The sequence below is a fragment of the Hyperolius riggenbachi genome, chromosome 2 (assembly GCF_040937935.1).
Source record: "Hyperolius riggenbachi isolate aHypRig1 chromosome 2, aHypRig1.pri, whole genome shotgun sequence".
Lineage (NCBI taxonomy): Eukaryota > Metazoa > Chordata > Amphibia > Anura > Hyperoliidae > Hyperolius > Hyperolius riggenbachi.
This window is the reverse complement of record NC_090647.1, coordinates 408,824,012-408,844,999: the sequence shown is the minus strand read 5'-3', so window position 1 is coordinate 408,844,999 and position 20,988 is coordinate 408,824,012. Positions and strand designations below refer to the sequence as shown.

Genomic DNA, 20,988 nt, shown 5'->3' with positions numbered 1-20,988 from the left:
AGCCACGGCGGGGGACTGGAGGATCGGTGCAAGATGGCGTGGGCACAGGTCAGCTGCACGGGGCTGGCAGAAGTCCCAGGTAAGTGAAACTCTTATTTTTTTAACTATATTTCATTTCCACTTTAAGGCTGATGTTTGGCAACTCGAACCTTCAGCTCTCCCAACAGATTTTCTATTGTTTTAAATTTTGGAGACTGGCTAGTCCACTCCAGGACCTGCATGTGCTTCTTGAGCCACTCATTTTTTGTCTTGTTTGGGTATGTTTTGGGTCACTGTCATGCTGGAAATACCCATCCACAATGCAAATGTAGGTGCACACAAAACATTTGACAGTACATGGTCCTGGTCTATTGTTCCTTTGGTGCGGTGAAGTTGTCCTATCCCCTTAGCAGAAAAACACACTGAAAGCATAATGCATGTTTGATGGTGTGGATGGCGTACTTAGGCAGCATTCCTCCTCCTCCAAACACAGCAAGTTGAGTTGATGCCAAAGGGCTTAGTTTTAGTCTCAACTGACCACAACTCTTTCACCCATTTCTCCTCTGGATCATTACTGGCAAATTTCAGATAGGCCAGTACATGTGCTGTCTTGAGCAGGGGGACCTTGTGGGCTCTACAAGATTTCAGTCCTTCATGGTGTAGTGTGTTTCCAATTGTTTGGCTTTTTTTGATGACTATCGTCCCAGCTGTCCCAAGATTACTGACCAATTCCCCCCATGTAAATCTGAGCTGTTTTGTCACAATTCTCATGATCATTGCAAATCCACAAGGTGAGCTCTTGCATAGAGACCAACACCGAGGGAGATTCAGAGTTATTTTGTGCTTATTTCATTTGTGAATTATCGTGCCACCTTTCTACCAAGCTGCTTGGTGATAGTCTTGTAGCCCAGTACATGCCTTGTGCAGGTATCCAATCTTGCCACTAACATCCTTAGAGAGCTCATTGGTATTGGTCATGGTGGGTAATTTCGAATTTGATTGATGGATTTTTTCCATAGACAGGTGTTATACAGGTTCTGTAACAAGTTAAGATTAGAATCACTCCCATACAGTGGGTGCTCCTAATATCAGTTTAACTGTATATACCTGGGATGCTGAAATATTGCTGGTAGATATGGGGGCAAATGCTTATTTCACTTAACATCAAGCTCTTACTTTGGAGAAGTGAGTTATTGATGGTTCTTTTGTTTTGTTGTCTCTAACATCTATAATAAACCTACCATTACAATTGTAGACTGGTCATTTATTGGTCAAGGACAAACAAGCAAAATCAGCAAGGGATAAAATACTTATTTCCATCACTGTACACTTCTATTGCTGCCCTACTAAAAAATTATCTGAAGTCCCTTTCTGTTTTGCAGCACAGCAAGAGTTCAAAAAACTTCAGTTGCTATCTATGCAAAAGAGCTTGCCCAACATATTTTTGAATTCAGTCTACTTTCCTGAAAAGTGAATGGAAGCTAAAATCCTGTTATATGTCAGGGAGGAAATTCAAAGTATAAAGGTTTTAGTGCAGGAAAGTTTAAAGAGTTATTACTTCTGTTTCTTTTTCAGCTTAAAAGGCAGAGTGTGGATTCTAAACAGTAGCTGATGATTAAATAAAGCTACAAAACTGAAAATAAAAATTTGAGACTTTTCTATACTACTAAGGATCTAATTATCATCTGTACTACACATACAATTCCTTATCTCATAAGCTTGTTTTCAGTTCACGTTCACTTTAAATTAACATTTGATTCTATCCTGCAAATGGCATAGAGAAACATATTATTTTACTAGAGATAAAAATTAGTTTTCAAGTGTTTTCAGACCTCTCTCAGTATTCCTCATCAGATACAGCATGCTGAGTCAAAATAAAAATGATACACATACAGTGTCCGCCAACATATTTCTTTTACCTTTCACGGTCATTGTAAACAAAGGCATCAGTGAGTTTGCTGAAGTTCTCAAATGACTTTTTCTTCAGCTGTTCTTGGGCTACCGCCATCATGAGGCCTAAATCAACTTCTGGCTTCTCTCGCACACTGTAGTAGCGTCCCACAGTCATTATTTCATGTTCTGTTAGATTTGTCTCAGAAATGTCCACCATGACGTTTCTAGTGATAAGATTAATGATTAGCAATTAAAGATGGCTTGTATACACAGTATTAAGCAAAGGTGTTACTTTAGATGGTTTGGAAAATTATTTATTAGCCTTTCATATTATGTCTTTTTGCGGTAGTGTGTCAAATGAAAACAATGTTAGCATTTCAAAACTTCATTTTGCAAAAAAATAAATAAAGTAATACAATAAAAAAAAATGTTCATGTCCGTATTCTAACAGAACAATTTCTAATCAAAAATCTCAAGCTCCTGTCATGCAAAAACTCCAGCACTACTCACTCCCATAACACAAGCACACACTCTCCAACTCCTGATTCCTTTAAATGCGCCCTTAAAACTCAACCTTTTCAGGCTAGGATCTAAATTACTTGAGGACAAACTCTGACCAAGGTCCAGCTCCCACAGAGTTAGATTGTTAATTCACAAGGGGAGGACTCTCTTCCCAACTGTTTCTCGTAAACTGCTGTATATGTGTTGGCTATTTGTCTGTAGTCACTGTCATACTTGCGTATTTTGATTTACACATCCATGTCTTCTTATTTTGTACTAAGCTAGAGAAGATGATAGTAGTCTATAAATCAATGATAATTAACAGGAAATCCTCTGACCATACACCAATTATTTGCACTGGTAGAGAGCAATCTAAATAGAGAACGTAACCTAAGATCTAGATCCTTTAGAGATTTCAGCTTTTTTACACTACCAACCTACTTGTCAGGTTCAGTATCATATGAGGAGTGCAACATAACATAAGAGGTAAGACTATAAGATAACGTCAAATTAGAGATTCTATGGTGGATACCAAGGGTTATCATGGGATTGGTCACTCATATCTAGCACATGTGCCGGCACTAATATATTGTACCTATGTGGGCCTATAGGATAGGAGATGTAATTCCCTATTTCAACCCTGAGTGGTCAAGTAAATTAAGAGGAGGGAAGAATCATCACATTTTACTTAGTATTACATTAATGTTGTATTTTTGGATAAAACACATTTCCAACATTCTATGATCAGTCATAGTTATCTGTATTTGATGATTCACTCATTTCTTGCTATAAGGTATAGGTTTAACTCTGTGAAGTCAAATGTTAAGGCTCATATAGTTATATTCGGAAAAATGTCTCTTTGTACATCCTAATCTATGTAACACCTTATATTGGATATATTTTATGACTTGTTATGTCAACATTTTCAATCAATACTATTAAAAAAAAATGTTAAAAAAATTAAATTCCAGGATTAAACTTTGAGTTTATCAAAAAAAACAAGGGTCCAGCTACTGTGAATATATTTCTGAAGGGAACTTCTATATTTCAATCATTTTTATTGAAATGTTTATAACAGGGTAAGTAGAGTACAACTGATAGCATAGCTTTGCACGTACAAAGGTACAGTTACAATATCATAATACATTAATAAACATGCTTTGTAACAAGGCAATTGTGTAGTATACATGGTCATATGGACATGTACTTCTCCACCTATCATTTTCAAACATTTTCTTAGAAGAGGAATACATATCAGCAATCAGGTCATTAATTGCGATCATGTCTTATTTGCATATTACTGGGCTTTACTAGTATAAGTATGACAATCAAAAGAGTTTCCCAGAGAGCGCATTATCTAGGGCCAGCCTACCACCCATCATTAACCCAAACATGGTCGGGTGGAGACAAACCCATATCAGTTTATTCAGTACCTGCAAATGAAACCCGGCCTCCAGCGAGGTCAGGCTTGCCTATTCATTAAAGGGAGCATAGCTCGTGCTTAATAAGGTACTTACTACATTAGTAAGTCTAAAAAAGGGGAGGAGAACGGGGAAGTACTATAACTATAATTATCTTTGGTAGAACCTTGAAGAGGAGCTATTGTAGCCAAAAGTTAAGTTGGCTATCTTGTGGAGGAGGTAAAATGGGTATAGAGAAAGAAAAAGAAAGAAAGAAAAGCAAAGTTCAAGCATAAGGTAAAGAGAAAGCAAAAGAAGAGGAGTGGCTGGGCAAAACATAAATACACCATATGTTCATGTAAAAGAGTTCATGTTGAAGGTCTCATTTGTTACTTACTGTTGCTATCTGCTTAGGGTTTAGCAGTTAGGCAATTAGTGGGTCCCAAATTTTATGGAATTTTCGCATGTTATCACTCATGCGGGCCCTCAGTTTTTCAAAGAAGAGGATATTACCAATCCTATTCTTGATAGCATCAAAAGATAAGGATTGAGAATTCCAAGCTGCTGCGGACTATTTTACAATTCCACCAAATGTGAGCAAAAGTACCTGTCGCTTTACAACCTTTGAAGCAGTCACTCGAGCATTTTCTATTATATTTGGCCACCCTCTGGGGGACTAGATACCATCTAAATAGCAGCTTATAATTCACCACAACCAAATCAGCATTTATTGATGTTCTAGGTATATTTGTCCAAATATCACTCATTTCAGTGTAATCAAATTGAAAATTTAAATCCTTTAAGTATATAATCAGGTTTGTTCTGCGTATAGGAGAAAGTAAGTTCCTTATATATGAAATAAATAATCCCTGGAGAGTGAGGTGCTGTAGCGCAAATATTTTCAAAAAATGATCTGCTCGATAGGGAATTTACATTAACGAGATGTTGTTTCACAAAATGCTATATCTGCATGTAATGAAATCGTTTCGAGGATGGAAGAGCAAATTTCTCGCATAGATGAGCGAATGATTTGATACCAGTGTTAGTGACAAGGTCTTGGATTTTATGGAGTTTGGCAGAGATCCACCGTTGATATAGGCCAGAGGAGTTCAGGGCTGCCAGAAACAAGGGGTTTCCCAAGAAAGAAAGAAGTGGTCTGTGGGGAGACATCAGGCGACCCGAGTATTTACAACTGTCCCAAATATGGAGGGAGTGTTTTATAATGGGGTTAATGATCTTAGTGCGATGCTTGGGAATGAGCCATAGAAGATTATTTATACTAATTGGTGCAACAAGTTGATCCTCGATGTCCACCCAAGCGGGCCTATCACTTTCTAAGTACCATTTGGTCAAAATGGCCAACTGGGCTGCTTTATAGTAGTGTGCAATATTAGGTACCCCTAATCCCCCATCCATCCTCAAGCAGTAAAGGTAAAGTTTACTAAATCTTGGCTTCTTGGCATCCTAAATAAAGTTAATTATTTTCCTTTGAAGGGATTCAAAAAAGGAAGAGGGAAGGGGAGTAGGTAATAGTCTGAAAGCATATAGTAATTTAGGGAGAAAGGTCATTTTTATGGCCACAATTCTACCTAGCCAGGAGATGGAGTACCGCTTCCAGCATTCCAACAAGTTTGTTAATTCTCTAACGAGTGCAGGAAAATTGTGTTGGTAAAGCATGTCATAAGTGCTAGTGAGGTAAATTTCTAGGTAAGGCAGTTCGTAGGGATCCCAGTCAAATTCAAAAGTATCTTGTAGTGCCTGAATCAATTTACCCGGAAGGGAGATATTTAAGGCTTTTGATTTGGCTGGGTTGACACATAAGCCCGAGATAGTGCCAAATTGGTTTACAAGCCTAGTTAGGGTAAGAATTGAGCTAGTAGGTCGTGAAATGCAAACTATTAAATCGTCGGAAAATAAGCCCACCTTATGTATTTTCAATCCCAGTGGTATGCCATGAATCTTTGGATTATTTCTGATCTGAACCGCAAGGGGCTCAATTAATAGTGCAAATAATAGGGTGGAGAGGGGGCAGCCTTGGCGAGTTCCAAACTTCTAAGCTTCTACCATATAAACATAATGAAGCACTTCAGTTCAGTTACCCTCTCTACTGCCATGTGGTAATGCAACAGCTGTGAGAGGCCTCTAAGTAATTTTGCCTGTGTTAATATAATTTAATTTCCAAACTTGAAGATGTTGGCACACCACAAATACACAATTTAATACAAATAATGATATTTTAGAACATAGACATAGAGCTCAGAGCCACAAAAACACTGGGTTTCTTATAAATAAGCTTAGAATTGGAGCTATTCACAAAGTAAAAATGTAGGATTTTATAAATTGAACAGTTAGAAGTGAAAATTAATAATTACAAGGACAAACATAAGAACCGATAGCCAATCGGCCATGGTAAGGTAAATGGTTAATTTCATAGTATTCAGTCTCAAGCTGATTTTAGCAAAACTATTATGTAGTGAAGTACTGTGTATCAACCATTTAACCAGATGTTCAAGTGATTAAAATGTATCATCACGTTTGACCATGCTTAAATCAGTAAACTGTATGAAATGTATTAGAAGCTGTTACAACACCTGCGCCAAGAGACCTCCCAGTTGCATGCCTGATCTTGTGTGTGTACCTACTTGGGCCTTGGCTGGAGTCAAGTTTGTGTGCTTGTTTTGTTACAAGTGATCCTGGGCTTGCAGGTACATAACTGTTCGTTCATTTAAAAAACTGGTGCCAATTTGCATCTGGACATTCCCTTGGTGCCCAGACAGTTATTTAAGTCCCCTACTATTAATAGTAGGTGCTGACAGTTCTAAAAAAAATAGTTTTTTGCTAAAAGCCCTGCTTGTCTTCAAGAACTCTCATGTCCCTCTTGCTGACCTTTCCTTTATTGCAGTCCCTGTCCTGCCTATCTCCTGCCAACGACTTTGTCAGATTATGAATTTTCCTTGTCTGCCACCTGCCAAGGACCTTTGGCTTTTACCAACTTCTAGACATTCCCTCTCTCATTGATAGACTCTCCTGTTATATCTGTCTTTAGTGGGTCCATGACCTGTTAATTACTTGCGGGCAATTGAAATTCTGCTGCAGATTAATTAGACTCCGCCTCTTTGAAAACCCCTTGTTAACTATCGGTGCCAGGATCAACAGGCATCCACTAAGCTAAAAGAAGCTTATCATTCTACAGTATGGCAGAGATCATGACCCCGAAAGGGTTAAAAAGTTTTCACAATCGAATTGGCTAAACCTTTAAAGGGAACCTGAACTGAGAGATATATGGAGGCTGCCATATTTATTTCATTTTAAACAATATAAATTGCCTGGCTGTCCTGTTGATCCTCTGCCTCTTATACTTTTAGCCATAGACCCTGAACAAGCATGCAGAACTGGTACTTAGACCGAAGTCTGACTAGATTAGCTGCATGCTGGTTTCAGGTGTGGTATTCATACACTACTGTAACTAAAAAGATCAACAGGACTGCCAAGCAAATAGAATTGTTTAAAACAGGATAAATATGACAGCCTCCATATATCCCTCTCATTTCAGGTTTCCAATAACAAAATAACAATAAGCATAGCAAAATATATACAGTAGGTGGATAGCACAATAATTGAGATCCTATAACAAAATAAATCTTGTGGTACTTTACCTATAATACGATTGTTATAAACGTAATACTGCATGTCACCTGCTATTTGATGGCAAGTGCGGTAGTGTTGTTTGAGACAGAGGGCACTATCCAATTCACTTTTTCTCCTAAGTTTTCTCTTAGGAGATCATTTTTCATCTTCTGCTTAAAATAACTTTTGCACTATGCAATTGAGAAAGTACCAAAATGTTGGTGAAAAAGCACTGTCAAAATTATTTTCTTGCTTGCTGGGGGAGTAAAAGGCATTTTATTTATCATGTGAATTATCACCAAGGAGAAATCTTAGGAGACAAAAGTGAATTGGATCAGGCCCAAAGACCCAATTTCTGAAGCCCATTTAAAAACATTTGCTCGGTACCACTATTTTCACTGCATGTGGTTTCAGCATTATATAAATAAAGCTTAAAAATTATCTTTGCAGCAATTTATTAGCAGTCACAAAGCAAAAACAATCCTTGCACAGTGCATGATGTACATATAAAAGCTATACCCTAGCGATCAGTGTCACAAGAAGCAGACGGATAACAAATATAATCCCTCGGTTTAATAAATCATTCCCAAAGTGTTCACAAGTGTTAATGTATGGCCTTAATCCCCTCCAAATTTGTAATATAAATAATACACTGAAGCCTAACTAGTGCTGGTATTTTTGAAGTTACAGCACTTATCCCTTTTAAGCATAAAACATTAATCTCTTGCTTGTACGCAGACTAGAGATGTACATGGAACATTATGTTCTGCTCCACCTTGTACACAGCATGCATCCTTCTGACACTTGAGTACTGCACAATGTGAGGCTCATACAACTCTCAGGATGCCAGAGGACAGAAAAAGCAAGCTGGTCACTTAAAAGAGGAAACTGTCTTTGTAACTGAGCCCAGCTGAATTTAAAATAACTGTACAAGCACAATGAACTGTTGAAGATGAATTTGAAAGCTATTCAATAGGACTGTATTGCCCACCCAGAAGAGAAGACGTGACCCAGCCAAATATTTGCAGCACATACCATGTTTTAACACAAAAACCATTGTTGCTTATCATCATAGCCACAGCTGACAAATTGCGTGGCAACTCTCTTTGTACTTTCCTTTAGCTTCGTTTTGGCAATGCCATGCAGAAACCCACTAAGTTCAGAAATGTTCATTTAAAATAATGAATCAAACATGGATGAATGAATAAATAGATGGATGAGCAGATGAACAGATAAATGATGCCTCCAGGTACAGTCCAATAGGTCTTACCACTTTGCCATAAAATACATAATATTAGCCTACACTAGACATATTTTCGAATTTGGATTCAAAGCTAGGCAGATGTCCCCATCTGTATCATGGCCCATGGCCCAGCAGCAGCTGTAGCTAATCTTCAAATCTGTTTGCAACCATTTATGAGGGCAGACATAATGTCACAGATCTACAGGACCACCAACATCAGAAACTACTTTAAATATGGTTAAGATGGAAAAAAGCCTCTTTAACAGAGCAAAAATGCATGTAGTCTGAACTTTGGAAATGTTATATTGTCTGGATTTTAATCATATATCTGTTTTCATGTTTCAGTGTTGCCAGTATGAGGTTATTGGCAAACATCTTGATGCACATTTTCTATGCCTATACATTGAGTGTAACATTTACCATGTTGTTTTATAAAGCACGTTCTGCTCTCTTTTTTTATCACCAGTGCAGAATACCCTTGAACACGGCTCTTCATAGCCTGCAAGGAAATGTAAGATCATATTCTGGGGCATGTGTGGTCAGCTTTATTTATGATGTTTATAAAAAAAAAAGGATAATGGCTACCAACCAAACAAAGGGTAATGTAAAAAATAACTTTATTAGTATATACTGTATGCTAATAATTATATATATATATATATATATATATATATATATATATATATATATATATATATATATATATATATATATATATAAATATATATGGGCAGCACAGTGGATTAGTGGCTATCGCTCTCGCCTTGCAGCGCTGGGTCCCTGGTTCGAATCCCAGCCAGGTTAACTTCGGCAAGGAGTTTGTATGTTCTCCCCGTGTCTGTGTGGGTTTCTTCTGGGCACTACAGTTTCCTCTCACATCCCAAAAACATACTGATAAGTTAATTGGCTTCCTCCTGAATTGGCCCTGGACTATGATACATACACTACACGATACATACATGGACATAGGACTATGGCGAGGATTAGATTGAGAGTTCCGCTGAGGGACAGTTAAGTGACAAGACAATAATAATATGTCATCTAATATGTCATCTGTATAGCACTACAGAAGCTGTCGGCACTATATAAATACTAAATAATAATAACACACACACACACACATATATATATATATTCCTATATATAAACAGGTAATTTGAGTGCCCACTACTGCTATAAGATGGATGAGTGCCAGCTACAACGAGATACTGATATTACTTTTTTTTTAAATGTTTGTTCGGTGATGCTTAGTTTCATCTATGTTAGGAATCATGACATGCACTACCTTCTTCCTGCTGGTGGCAGTAATGACGGGCTGCTTGTGACTTCTGCTTTCTACCAGCAGGTGGCTCTATATATTGTTTAATTGCCTGGACTTCTGTGGTTCACCAGATTCAAATTATAGAGTGTAGTAGATGTTTTCTTCCTTTTCTGTGCTTGCATCTTAGTACCATGGCCCCTCTCCTTATCCATTCAGATATGCACAGTATCCCATGCCTTATTTGTGCAATTTCAGCACTCTACCCCTGAACTGATGTGTTCCTGTGTAATGGAAATGATACAAGTAGGTCCCTCTAAACAGTTTATAGATGATTTATATAAGCTGCTGATAGAGAGTGATACTATAGAACGCACCTAGCCATCTCAACAAGTGGTCTGTGCACTGCTGGGGTACAACTGGATGCAGAGGACTGGGAAGATCTTGGTAGCAGTTTAAAAACCATCATTGTGTAAATGTGAGTATGCTACGTATACATAACTATTCATTCTACACTAGTCCTACCTGATGCTGGCCCTTATTGTAATATAAAAACCCTCAGGCGATACAGCCTGCCCTAAATGTCAACATCCCTTGATCTCTTTTCTACAGTTGATATGGGTGTGTCCTGTATTAGGTCATACTGGGCACAAGTTGTGGAATTCCTTCATGGCAAAATGAGATGTCTGTCAACTCTAACCTCCGCTATGTGTCTTCTGGGGGCGATGCCAGATGATAGCCTTCACTCCAGCATCAAAGCCTTTATGGTAAAGATGATTTTTGTAGCTAGACAAGAAATAGCCATGGGGTGGTTGTCATCTTTCCTCCCTATGCTCTCCGCATCATGGTGCAAGAGAATAGATTCTAGTCTTGCATTCTGCAAACTTCTGTTTGTTCATAGGAACAGGCTCAAGCTATTTCATTTAATATGGGGCAGGTGGAAAGACAGATCGTAAGGTTTACTTGTGATTTTTTTTCTACAAAACCTATATCCAATGGGGTCTACCTGTGAGTGGCAACTTTTTTGTTCTGTATAGGATAGTCCCTTAGACACTTCAGTGGCCTTAATGTCTTCGGTTTACTTCTCACCTGTGCAACTCTACGAGGTGTCCTTGCAGTTTATTCTATAATTTCACCAACTAAACTGTGTTTTCTTATTGTGGCCAGACAGCATGCAATTTTTTACATTCCTTCTCAATCTGAGAATTACAATGAATTTTTCCTATTGATTGTAACATTTGAAAAATCTGACCAATGTACCACACATGTGTTCAGTTTTCACCCAATTATGAAATAAATGATTGAAAACTTTGAGAACATTGTGTGGGTCTGCACATCAAGAAATTTACAATCTACCCTACACCATTCAATCTTCTGAAAAATTTATCCGAAAAATCCACCACTCCCGATCGACTTATATTGAAAAAAAAAAGGGAAATTTGATCCAATTTCTCACTCGAATAGAAAAAAAACGTTCGACTTTTCTGCACATCTGATCTCTTTTATGTATTTGGTGTGTTGGATTCATTAGAAAATATACATAATTCTGCAAATTTATCTTGAATTTATTCAACTATGTCTCAGATTATAGTGAGGGATGTTCAAAGGTTGGTGAAGATTATAGTGCGTGCACATGCCCATAGAAGGAGTTCCTATAGGCCTCTTTTACACTATGGACACTTGCACACTTCACACGATGCAACGCGGTGGGCCGGAAGTATCCAAATAGATGCAGCTATGCTGCAATGCAAGTCAACGGGCAATGTAGTAAGTGTAAATGACAGGTACGTGGTGAGACGCGGCCTTAATGCGCAGAACGATGGGAATCGCAGTGATATACTTCCTACTCAGCAAGCAGGGAGTTCATCACTGAGCAGGGGGGCACACTATGCATATGACCCTGTTGCCACACAGTGGCTCAGGGTCATATGAAGGCTGATTTCTGCACTGCATCGCATCGCAACAAAAAACCACAAGTGAAAAACTGGCCTTAATAAAGCAAGGAGTTTACTTCAAAAAAGCTTTCACTGTGGGTGTGAGCCATTAATTTATATATCTTTGCACTACCCTTGCTGACTGTGCTCCAATATGACACAGACAGTGGCTGCAAAGGTTTGCTAAAATTAAGAAAAAACTCTGGTAAGGTTTACAGAGTCATTTATGATCTCCAATGGTCTACAGTCCTGAAGAACTTTAACAAAAAACGGTACTATTTATACAGCTTCCTGTTCTTTTCAGAGATTTGACCAAAAACACTGGTCTGTTTCTACAGCATAACCACTTTAAATATATAAGTAACTGAAATATTATATCAAACTGTTATAAAAAATATTATGATGTTAATAACTAATTAGAAACAGACTAAAGATACAGAGTTTTGCGCATAACAAGACAGGAAACTGGATCAACAAGCAATGTTAGTAGGTGGTCAGAGATTTCAAAGTGATGACATTCAGGACATATATATTACATGTCAAGTGCTACATGTCCCACAACAAACAAGAGTTATAGTTATGCACTTAGGAAGTGCAGCTGTGAATACACAAGAACAGGCTGGTGCTGTAAGGAGAACGGATTAATTCATCTTGTGGCTTCCTAAATCATGCTGATAGATCAGACCTCTCAGCGCAGTCTTCTAAATAGAAAGATTTTGGAAACCAGAGCAATGCAAGGGTAAAGTCTGTTGCCTTTCTGGTTAGCATGAAGTCATACACTAGTGCAAGCATGAGGAGAGATTTCTCAAAAATGTATAAATATAGCACGTTAGCAGAGCCCAATCATCTTTTACGTTCATGTTTCATACCTGAAGGTTTCATACACCATGTAATTTCTGTTGCCAGGATCATTAGCTGCAAATAGTTGTTTGATTTCTCTGGACTTAGGTTCACACATTCTTCTTAGCTTAGTTATAATAGATGCAATGTCAGACACGGGAAACTGAAAGAAATATCAATAAACAAACATTACAAGTTTTTATTAACATGTAAGCATTTTTTTAAAGCTTGGTGAGTGTTTAAATACTGAACCTATCTGAGTATATTTTTGACCTAATACATTTCCAACAATTGCCAGTGCTGCATGCTGATGACTGTAAGATGTGTTTTGCAAATAGCATGATTCAATTAGCAGTGCATTGCCAGGGAAATATTAGCTCACAAGGCAGTGCAACAAAAAAATACTTGGACTTTTGAGGCCAGATGAGTGCTAAACTTATCGCCTGCTCTATCCAGGTGATAAGACATACTGAACAACTCAAAATGGTTCCATTTGCACCTTTTTTTTTCTTTTTTTAAATGATTTTTACTACATACTGTCTAGTATTACCAGAATGGCTGAGCTTTGCCACCTGAACTCAACCAGCCACAATGGTCCATTACATGGCCCGCCTGCAACAAGTCTTTTATGTCCTGAAATTGCATTAGTTCATTTATGTTCTTGGATGTCTCTCGAGAGTCAGGGCCAGAGGTATAATAACCAGTCTCACAATGAACAAATTCCAATAGATGAGGGTTTAGATGCTGCCCAATCAATATTCGTATAAAGCGTAACTTTTAGTATTCAATTAATTAACATATTCTAGAATAGATTTCTGCGTAATATGTTGGCGTTTTATAAATACAATAAATAATGATAAAAACAATTGTATCTTGGTATTGTTGCTACACCAGGAAAACAATACCATGCTAGAATTCTTTTTATGTATCTGTTCAAGAATGTTTTTAAATGTATATTAAAACTTACACTTTATAAGAATATTGCTTGTGTGTTATCTAAACCCTCACTGATTGCAATTTGTACTTTTTGAGAGTGATATTTAAAGGGGAACTTCAGCCTAAACAAACATACTGTCATTAAGTTACATTAGTTATGTTAATTAGAATAGATAGGTAATATAATTTTTACCCACCCTGTTTTAAAAGAACAGGCAAATGTTTGTGATTCATGGGGGCTGCCATCTTTGTCATGGAGGCAGCCATCTTTTTGGTTGAAAGGAGGTGACAAGGAGCAGGAGACACAGTTCCAACTGTCCTGTGTCCTGATAACCCCTCCCAGCTGCATGTGCTAGGCTTCAAATGTCAAATTCAAAATGTAAAAAAAAAAAAATTGGCACCAAAACAGCAGAACGAGAGCAACAACATCAGAAATCCCATCATGCTTTGCACAGCATCAGGGGGGAAATGCCCGGGCAGTTTTCTTCTGTGCAGCTAAAAATGAGGCTTGGATAAGAGAAACAAAGTTCTGATGCTGTGAAGCTGTTAAAGAAACACCAGGCCTTTTCAGAGCTGATGAGTCGATTTTTAGTCCGGAGGTTCACTTTAAGAGAGAGGGAGCGCAATCCTTTTTTTTGTATTGAAATTAATTGATGTGTTACCAAAACCAGTGTCAGGAACCAATCTGAAACCTTGATCCCGGCATTTGCTCCACTTGGCACAAGTTTTTCTCCAATCTACTTTGCATTGGGTTTATTAAATATGTATTTTAGTGGGGTACATTTATCAAAACCAGTGAAAGCAAAACGGGTGAAGTATTGGGGCAAAAAAAATGGCGCAGATTTCTAGGTCAAAGGTTCTGATTGGTTACTCTGTGCAACTGCTCCACTCCTACACTTGTTTTGCACCACATTTGCTTCAATTATTCTTCATACTGGTTCTTCTGAAAATTCCTGCTTTCAACTGTCATTATACAGTTCTAATTTGGAAATAAAAAATATAGCTTTGTTAATGGTTGTTATGGACAGCAAGCACAGGCGATTGCAAGTTTGCAACACATAAAGCCCTTTATGTCTCACAGTAAAAGCTGTCATAGGATAATTAAAAATCAGTACCCACTAACCATGTCTAAATATTTGATGAGATGGTGACAGTTGGTCAATGAAAACAGCTTAGTCAGGCAGTAAGCAAAGTGCACAATTAAGGACTCATACCTGAGAGTCACTCCAATAAAAAAGGTAATTTTGCAGAAAAGATGATCTGCACTGACATCAAACACAGAGCAGTCATGAGATGGAAACCTGTATATCATTTTCACAGTTTTGATTTACTTCACAGGATATGCACACAGTTTCACTTTAAACCACAGGTGTTGAAATCCAGGCCTGGAGGACCAGACCCATGCTAGTGTTTAGGATGGACTGAGAAAGAGAGGGATGTATTCTACCTGATGGACCACACCTTTCCTGATTCAGACCCATCAAGTCATTTGAGCTGTGCCAAAAATGTGTGAGGACCTTGGCCCTCATAGGACCGGTTTGACATCCCTGCTTTGAACTAAAGCTGAGATAATGAAAGAAAAAGTATTTATACTTGCCTGTGGCTTCCTCCAGTCATGCTGTAGTCCATTTGCACCTTCTGTGTCAGTCCGGTCCCCTTTGTTGTGCTTCAGTGGAGTCCACAATACAGCCAGGTTGTGACCTACTGCACATGCACAGTCCTGCCCATGTGCACCCTGGCTCCCAATTGCGTTCCAATGGCCGGGACCATTCTGCACAAACACTGTGACAAACAGTTACGTTACTTAACGAACTGTCCATGCGCAGAATACTCCCAACTACAGTGAGTGTCACACTTATCGCTCCTGGGTTCCAGAGGTGGTCCCTGAGTGGTCCATGAATGCAGTCCTGGCGGACTTCTGGGACCAGCATGGGCGTGCTCGGCCGGTGCTGTTCCGAGCTCAATCTCCACAAGCCTGCACAAGTCACACCTCTCCTGTGCCGTGTGCTGTTAGTTAATTACAGTGATATCAGGAACCATCAGTGGGTAGGGGGGTGTTCCTAGGGACAGACTAAGGGAGAGGAACTGCCGCTTACTCCCAACCCCTAATCTACATTCTATTCAGTCCAAGATTAGGGCTGAGCAGACCTGGGGGTGCAGGATAGTCCGGATGACATATGTCACAGCACCGCACTTAAATCATGATTAAAAATACCCACGTCACCGTCCTCAGTCTTCTCTGTCTTCTGTACCAGGTCCTGTTACTTCCTCTAGTTGCTAAAGATGGCCCGAACGGTTCGCCGGTGAACGGTTCCCGGCGAAATTCCGTGATTCACAAACTTTTCCGGAAGTTCGATTCACCCCCATAGTGCATCATTAGGGTCAACTTTGACTCTCTACATCACAGTCAGCAGGCACATTGTACCCAATCAGGCTACACTCCCTCCTGGAGCCACTCCCCCCTTATAAAAGGCAGGCAGTGTCAGGCTTTTCACTCACTCGTGTGCCTGCAGTAATTAGAGAAGGGAGAGCTGCTGTGCAGACCTATAGAGAAAGCTTAGTTAGGCTCTTGTAGGCCCTCAACAGCTCTTTTGAGAGCTAATCTTGTTTTTGTGATCTATTTTTTTGTTGTTGTTGTTGTGTGGCCCACTTGCATTATATACAGCCCTGTCAGTCAGTCACAGCTGGCCTTTAACCCTTGGTGGTATAATTACTACTGTGCCAGGTGCACATTGTAATACCCATCACTGCATACACCTACCTGTTGTTCACTTCAGTAAACCCGCCTACCTACGTGAGCGCATGCAGTGTCACTGTGCCTGTCCGGTACCTGTCTGTGTGTGACAGGTGCACATTATAATACCCATCACTGCATATACCTACCTGTTGTTCAAAGTGCACCCACCTACCTACATGAGCGCACGCAGTGTCACTGTGCCTGTCAGGTATCTGTCTGTGTGTGACAGGTGCACATTGTAATACCTATCACTGCATATACCTACCTGTTGTTCACTTCAGTGCAGTGGCGTAGCTAGAGCATTTGACACCCGGTGCTAGGTATTGAAAGACACCCCCCACCCACGGTACACCACCTGCGGCGTGGCTATGAACGGATGGGGCGGAGCTAATTTAAAAGTGCACCCAAGTTTTAGTCAACCTTTCTCCAGAAAATTCACATCATTGCGCAGCTTTTCTCCAGAAAATACACAAAATGTCAGAAGCTTTCAACATAAAATACATGTAATGCGAGAAAATTTCACCAGACATTACACGTTATGTGAGCAGATTTCACAAGAAAATACATTCAATCATGTCGGCAGATTTGACCAGAAAAAAATCATTCAATCTTGCGGCACATTTGACCAGAACATACACAATGTCAGCACCAGATTTCACCACAAAATACACAATATCGGTAGTTAAACTGACCACAAAATACACAATGACGGTAGTTAAACTGACCACAAAATACACAATGTCGGCAGTTAATCTGACCACAAAATACACAATGTCGGTAGCAGATCTGACCACAAAATACACAATATCGGTAGTTAATCTGACCACAAAATGCACAATGTCGGCAGCAGATTTGAGTGTTGTCAAGCTGATAGCCTGGTGGGTAGGTGGTGAAGGGTGAGCAGCCTGATTGCCTAGTGGGTAGGTGGGCAGCCTGCTGGGTAGCAGTGGTGGGTAGGGGGGCAGCAGTGGTGGGTAGGTGGGCAGCCTGCTGGGTAGCCTGGTGGGTAGGTGGGCAGCCTGGTGGGTAGGTGGGCAGCAGTGGTGGGTAGGTGGGTAGCATGGTGGGTAGGTGGGTAGCCTGCTGGGTAGCCTGGTGGGTAGGGGGGCAGCAGTGGTGGGTAGGTGGCCAGCCTGCTGGGTAGTCTGGTGGGTAGGTGGGCAGCCTGCTGGGTAGCAGTGGTGGGTAGGTGGGCAGCAGTGGTGCATAGGTGGGCAGCCTGATGGGTAGCCTGGTGGGTAGGTGGGTAGACTGGTGGGTAGGTGGGCAGCAGTGGTGGGTAGGTGGGCAGCAGTGGTGCATAGGTGGGCAGCAGTGGTGGGTAGGTGGGTAGCAGTGGTGGGTAGGTGGGCAGCAGTGGTGGGTAGGTGGTGGGTAGGTGGGCAGCAGTGGTGGGTAGGTGGGTAGCATGGTGGGTAGGTGGGTAGCCTGCTGGGTAGCCTGGTGGGTAGGGGGGCAGCAGTGGTGGGTAGGTGGCCAGCCTGCTGGGTAGCCTGGTGGGTAGGTGGCCAGCCTGCTGGGTAGCCTGGTGGGTAGGTGGGCAGCCTGCTGGGTAGCAGTGGTGGGTAGGTGGGCAGCAGTGGTGGGTAGGTGGGCAGCAGTGGTGGGTAGCCTGGTGGGTAGGTGGGCAGCCTGCTGGGTAGCCTGGTGGGTAGGTGGGCAGCAGTGGTGGGTAGGTGGTGGGTAGGTGGGCAGCAGTGGTGTGTAGGTGGGCAGCAGTGGTGGGTAGGTGGGCAGCAGCGGTGGGTGGCCGGGCCGGTGCACCTGTAAAAGAAAAAAAAAAACATTCACTTACCTGCAGATGAAACCTCTCTTCCGAATCCCAGGCAGCCTCTCTCTCCGCAGCTCCTCTTGAATGTCCCGCGCCGTCTCCCGCTGCGTCATCAGTGCAGGGCTACGGGAAGATGGCCGCCGAAGCCCGCACTGGAGACAAAAATAGACAGCAAGATGGCGTCGGCGGCCATCTTGCCGTCTATTTTTGTCTCCAGTGCGGGCGTCGGTGGCCATCTTCCCGTAGCCCTGCTCGGGTAAACTGTCAGTGCCCGTTGCCGGCGCCCGTAGAGGGGAAGCGCCGAAGGAGGGGACCCAGGTGAGGGAGATGTGGGGGGGTATTTCCCCCCTTCCCCGCCGACGCTGCCACCCCTCCTTTAGCGCTGCTTCCCCTCCTGTGTCATCAAGGCTTCTGGGGAGGCCTTGATGACACCCCCCCCTGGAGCTGACACCCGGAGCGGAGCACTCCTGGCCGCCCCATGGTAGCGACGCCACTGCTTCAGTGCACCCACCTACCTACGTGAGTCCACGCAGTGTCACTGTGCCTGTCCGGTACCTGTCTGTGTGACAGGTGCACATTTGTAATACCCATCACTGCATATACCTACCTGTTGTGTTCAGTGCACCCACCTACCTACGTGAGTGCACGCAATGTGATATACCACTCCGTGCATACCTGTTAACTGCACCTGTGTGACTGCACATTGTATTAGTCAAGTCAGTACATACCCTTCACTTTATCCCCCCCCCCCCCCCCCGATATGGACAAAATGACCAAAACAGGTAGAGGCAGAGGTAGAGGCAGACTCAGAGGAAGGCCACCTGGCAGGTCTGTGTAAGGTCGTGCTAATGTGATTTCGTGTGGCCATGGACCAAAGTACAGTGCTCAGAAGAAGGCACGTCCCATCAACTCCCAAGATTGTCAGGACGTGGTTGACTATTTAACATAGAATACCTCATCTTCCGCAGCCCCCAGCACTACTACAAGCACCACATCCACTGCATTTGACAGTTCACGTGAGTTATTTGGTAGAGAAATCACTGATGCACAGCCATTATTGTTACAACCAGATGAAGGCGCTAAGCAAGTTACACCACCTTTGAGTTAGGCAACACTATGGATGTTACGTGTGAGGAGAAGGATGATGAAGTATCTGCTGTTGGTGCAGTTTTGGAGGTGTCTGAGGCAAGCGAAGCTGGGCAGGATGATTATGATGATGACGATGATACGGATGCCCACGTGGGTACCCAATAGAGAAGATGAACATGGGGACAGTTCAGAGGGGAAGTCAGAGAGGTGTAGAAGGAGACGAGTTGCTGAAAGAAGCAGGGGGAGCTCGTCATCAGAAACAGCTGGTGGCAGTGTCCGGGGCCATGTATCGCCACCTATGGACAAGCCAGACAACATGCTCTTAAATGTCAGCTGCTGATGCCACCATAGTGCCATCACCTCAGGAGGGGCTCATCGGTTTGGAAATTTTTTAATGTGTCTGCCTCAGATCAGAGCATTGCCATCTGTTCTCTCTGCCTCCAAAATTTGAGCCGTGGAAAGGCCAATACCCACGTAGGGACAACTGCCTTACGAAGGCACATGCAGAAAAGGCACAAAATGCAATGGGAAGAGCACCTGAGCAAAAGCAGCACACAAAAGAAAAACCACCCTCCTTCTTCTCTTCCTCCTTCAGGTGCAGCATCTTCAGCCGCTTTCTTCCTTGCACCTTCACAGCCACCTTCCTCCACTCCGCCTCTCACCTTGAGCGGTTCCTGCTCCTCTGCCCACAGCAGCCAGGTGTCTGTGAAGGAAATCTTTGAGCGGAAGAAGCTGCCAGTCACCCCCTTGCCCGGCGTGTGACAGCTGGCTTGGCGGAACTGTTAGCTCGCCAGCTGTTACCATACCAGCTGGTGGACTGTGAGGCCTTTCGTAAATTTGTGGCCATTGGGACACCGCAGTGGAAGATACCAGGCCGCAATTATTTCTATAAAAAGGCGATACCCAAACTGTACCGTGAAGTTGAGAGTAGAGTGGTGCCATCTCTGGAACAAAGTGTTGCACGGTCAAGGCAGGTACATTACTTACACAGCCCATTGGGTCAACCTGGTGACCGCTGGTAAGCAGGGAGTACGTGGCTGTGCAGCGGACCTAGTGACACCTCCACGGCTTGCAGGCAGGCCTGCTGCCACCTCCTCTCCTCCTGCTACATCCTCTTCGCTGTCGTCCTCCTCCTCCTTGGCTGAGTGGCAGTTCAACTCTACTGGTGCTGCGATCTCCTCTCCAGCTACACAGCCCCAGTTCCCCAGGGCCTATGCTACATGCCAGGTACGACGGTGTTACACCTTCTTAGACATGTCTTGCCTCAAAGCGGAGAGTCACACTGGAGCAGCTCTCCTGGCTGCTCTTAACAAACAGGTGGATTAGTGGCTGACCCCGCACCAGCTGGAGATCGGCAACGTGGTGTGTGACAACAGCAGCAATCTCACTTCCGCTTTGAATTTGGGAAAGCTGACACATGTACCCTGCATGGCACATGTGCTGAATTTAGTCATTCAAAGTCAAAGTACCCAGGCTTAGAGGACATCCTGAAGCAGGCCAGGAAGTTGTGTGGGCATTTCAGGCGGTCTTACACGGCCATGGCACGCTTTGCGGACATACATCGGAGAAACAAGTTGCCGGTGAGACGCCTGATTTGCGATAGACCGGCTCGCTGGAATTTGACCCTCCTTATGTTCTCTCACATGCTAGAACAGGAGAAAGCCGTCACCCAGTACCTCTACAACTACAGTAGAAGGACACTCTCTGTGGAGATGGGGATGTTAGGCCCAACAACTGGACACTCATGCGAAATGCATGCAGGCTCATGCGGCAGTTTGAG

The 20,988-nt window shown here is 42.2% G+C and overlaps 1 protein-coding gene across 1 annotated transcript in view; it reads right to left on the bottom strand.

The window, feature by feature from the left end:
- Positions 1-20,988, bottom strand: part of EFHC2 (EF-hand domain containing 2) — a 234,940-nt gene that overhangs the window by 17,484 nt on the left and 196,468 nt on the right. Inside the window, exons 11-12 of the mRNA XM_068269830.1 lie at positions 12,705-12,838; positions 1,899-2,096 (exon numbers count right to left, since the gene is read on the bottom strand). Of these exons, the coding sequence (XP_068125931.1) occupies positions 1,899-2,096; positions 12,705-12,838 (332 nt within the window). The remainder of the gene's footprint in view (positions 1-1,898; positions 2,097-12,704; positions 12,839-20,988) is intronic.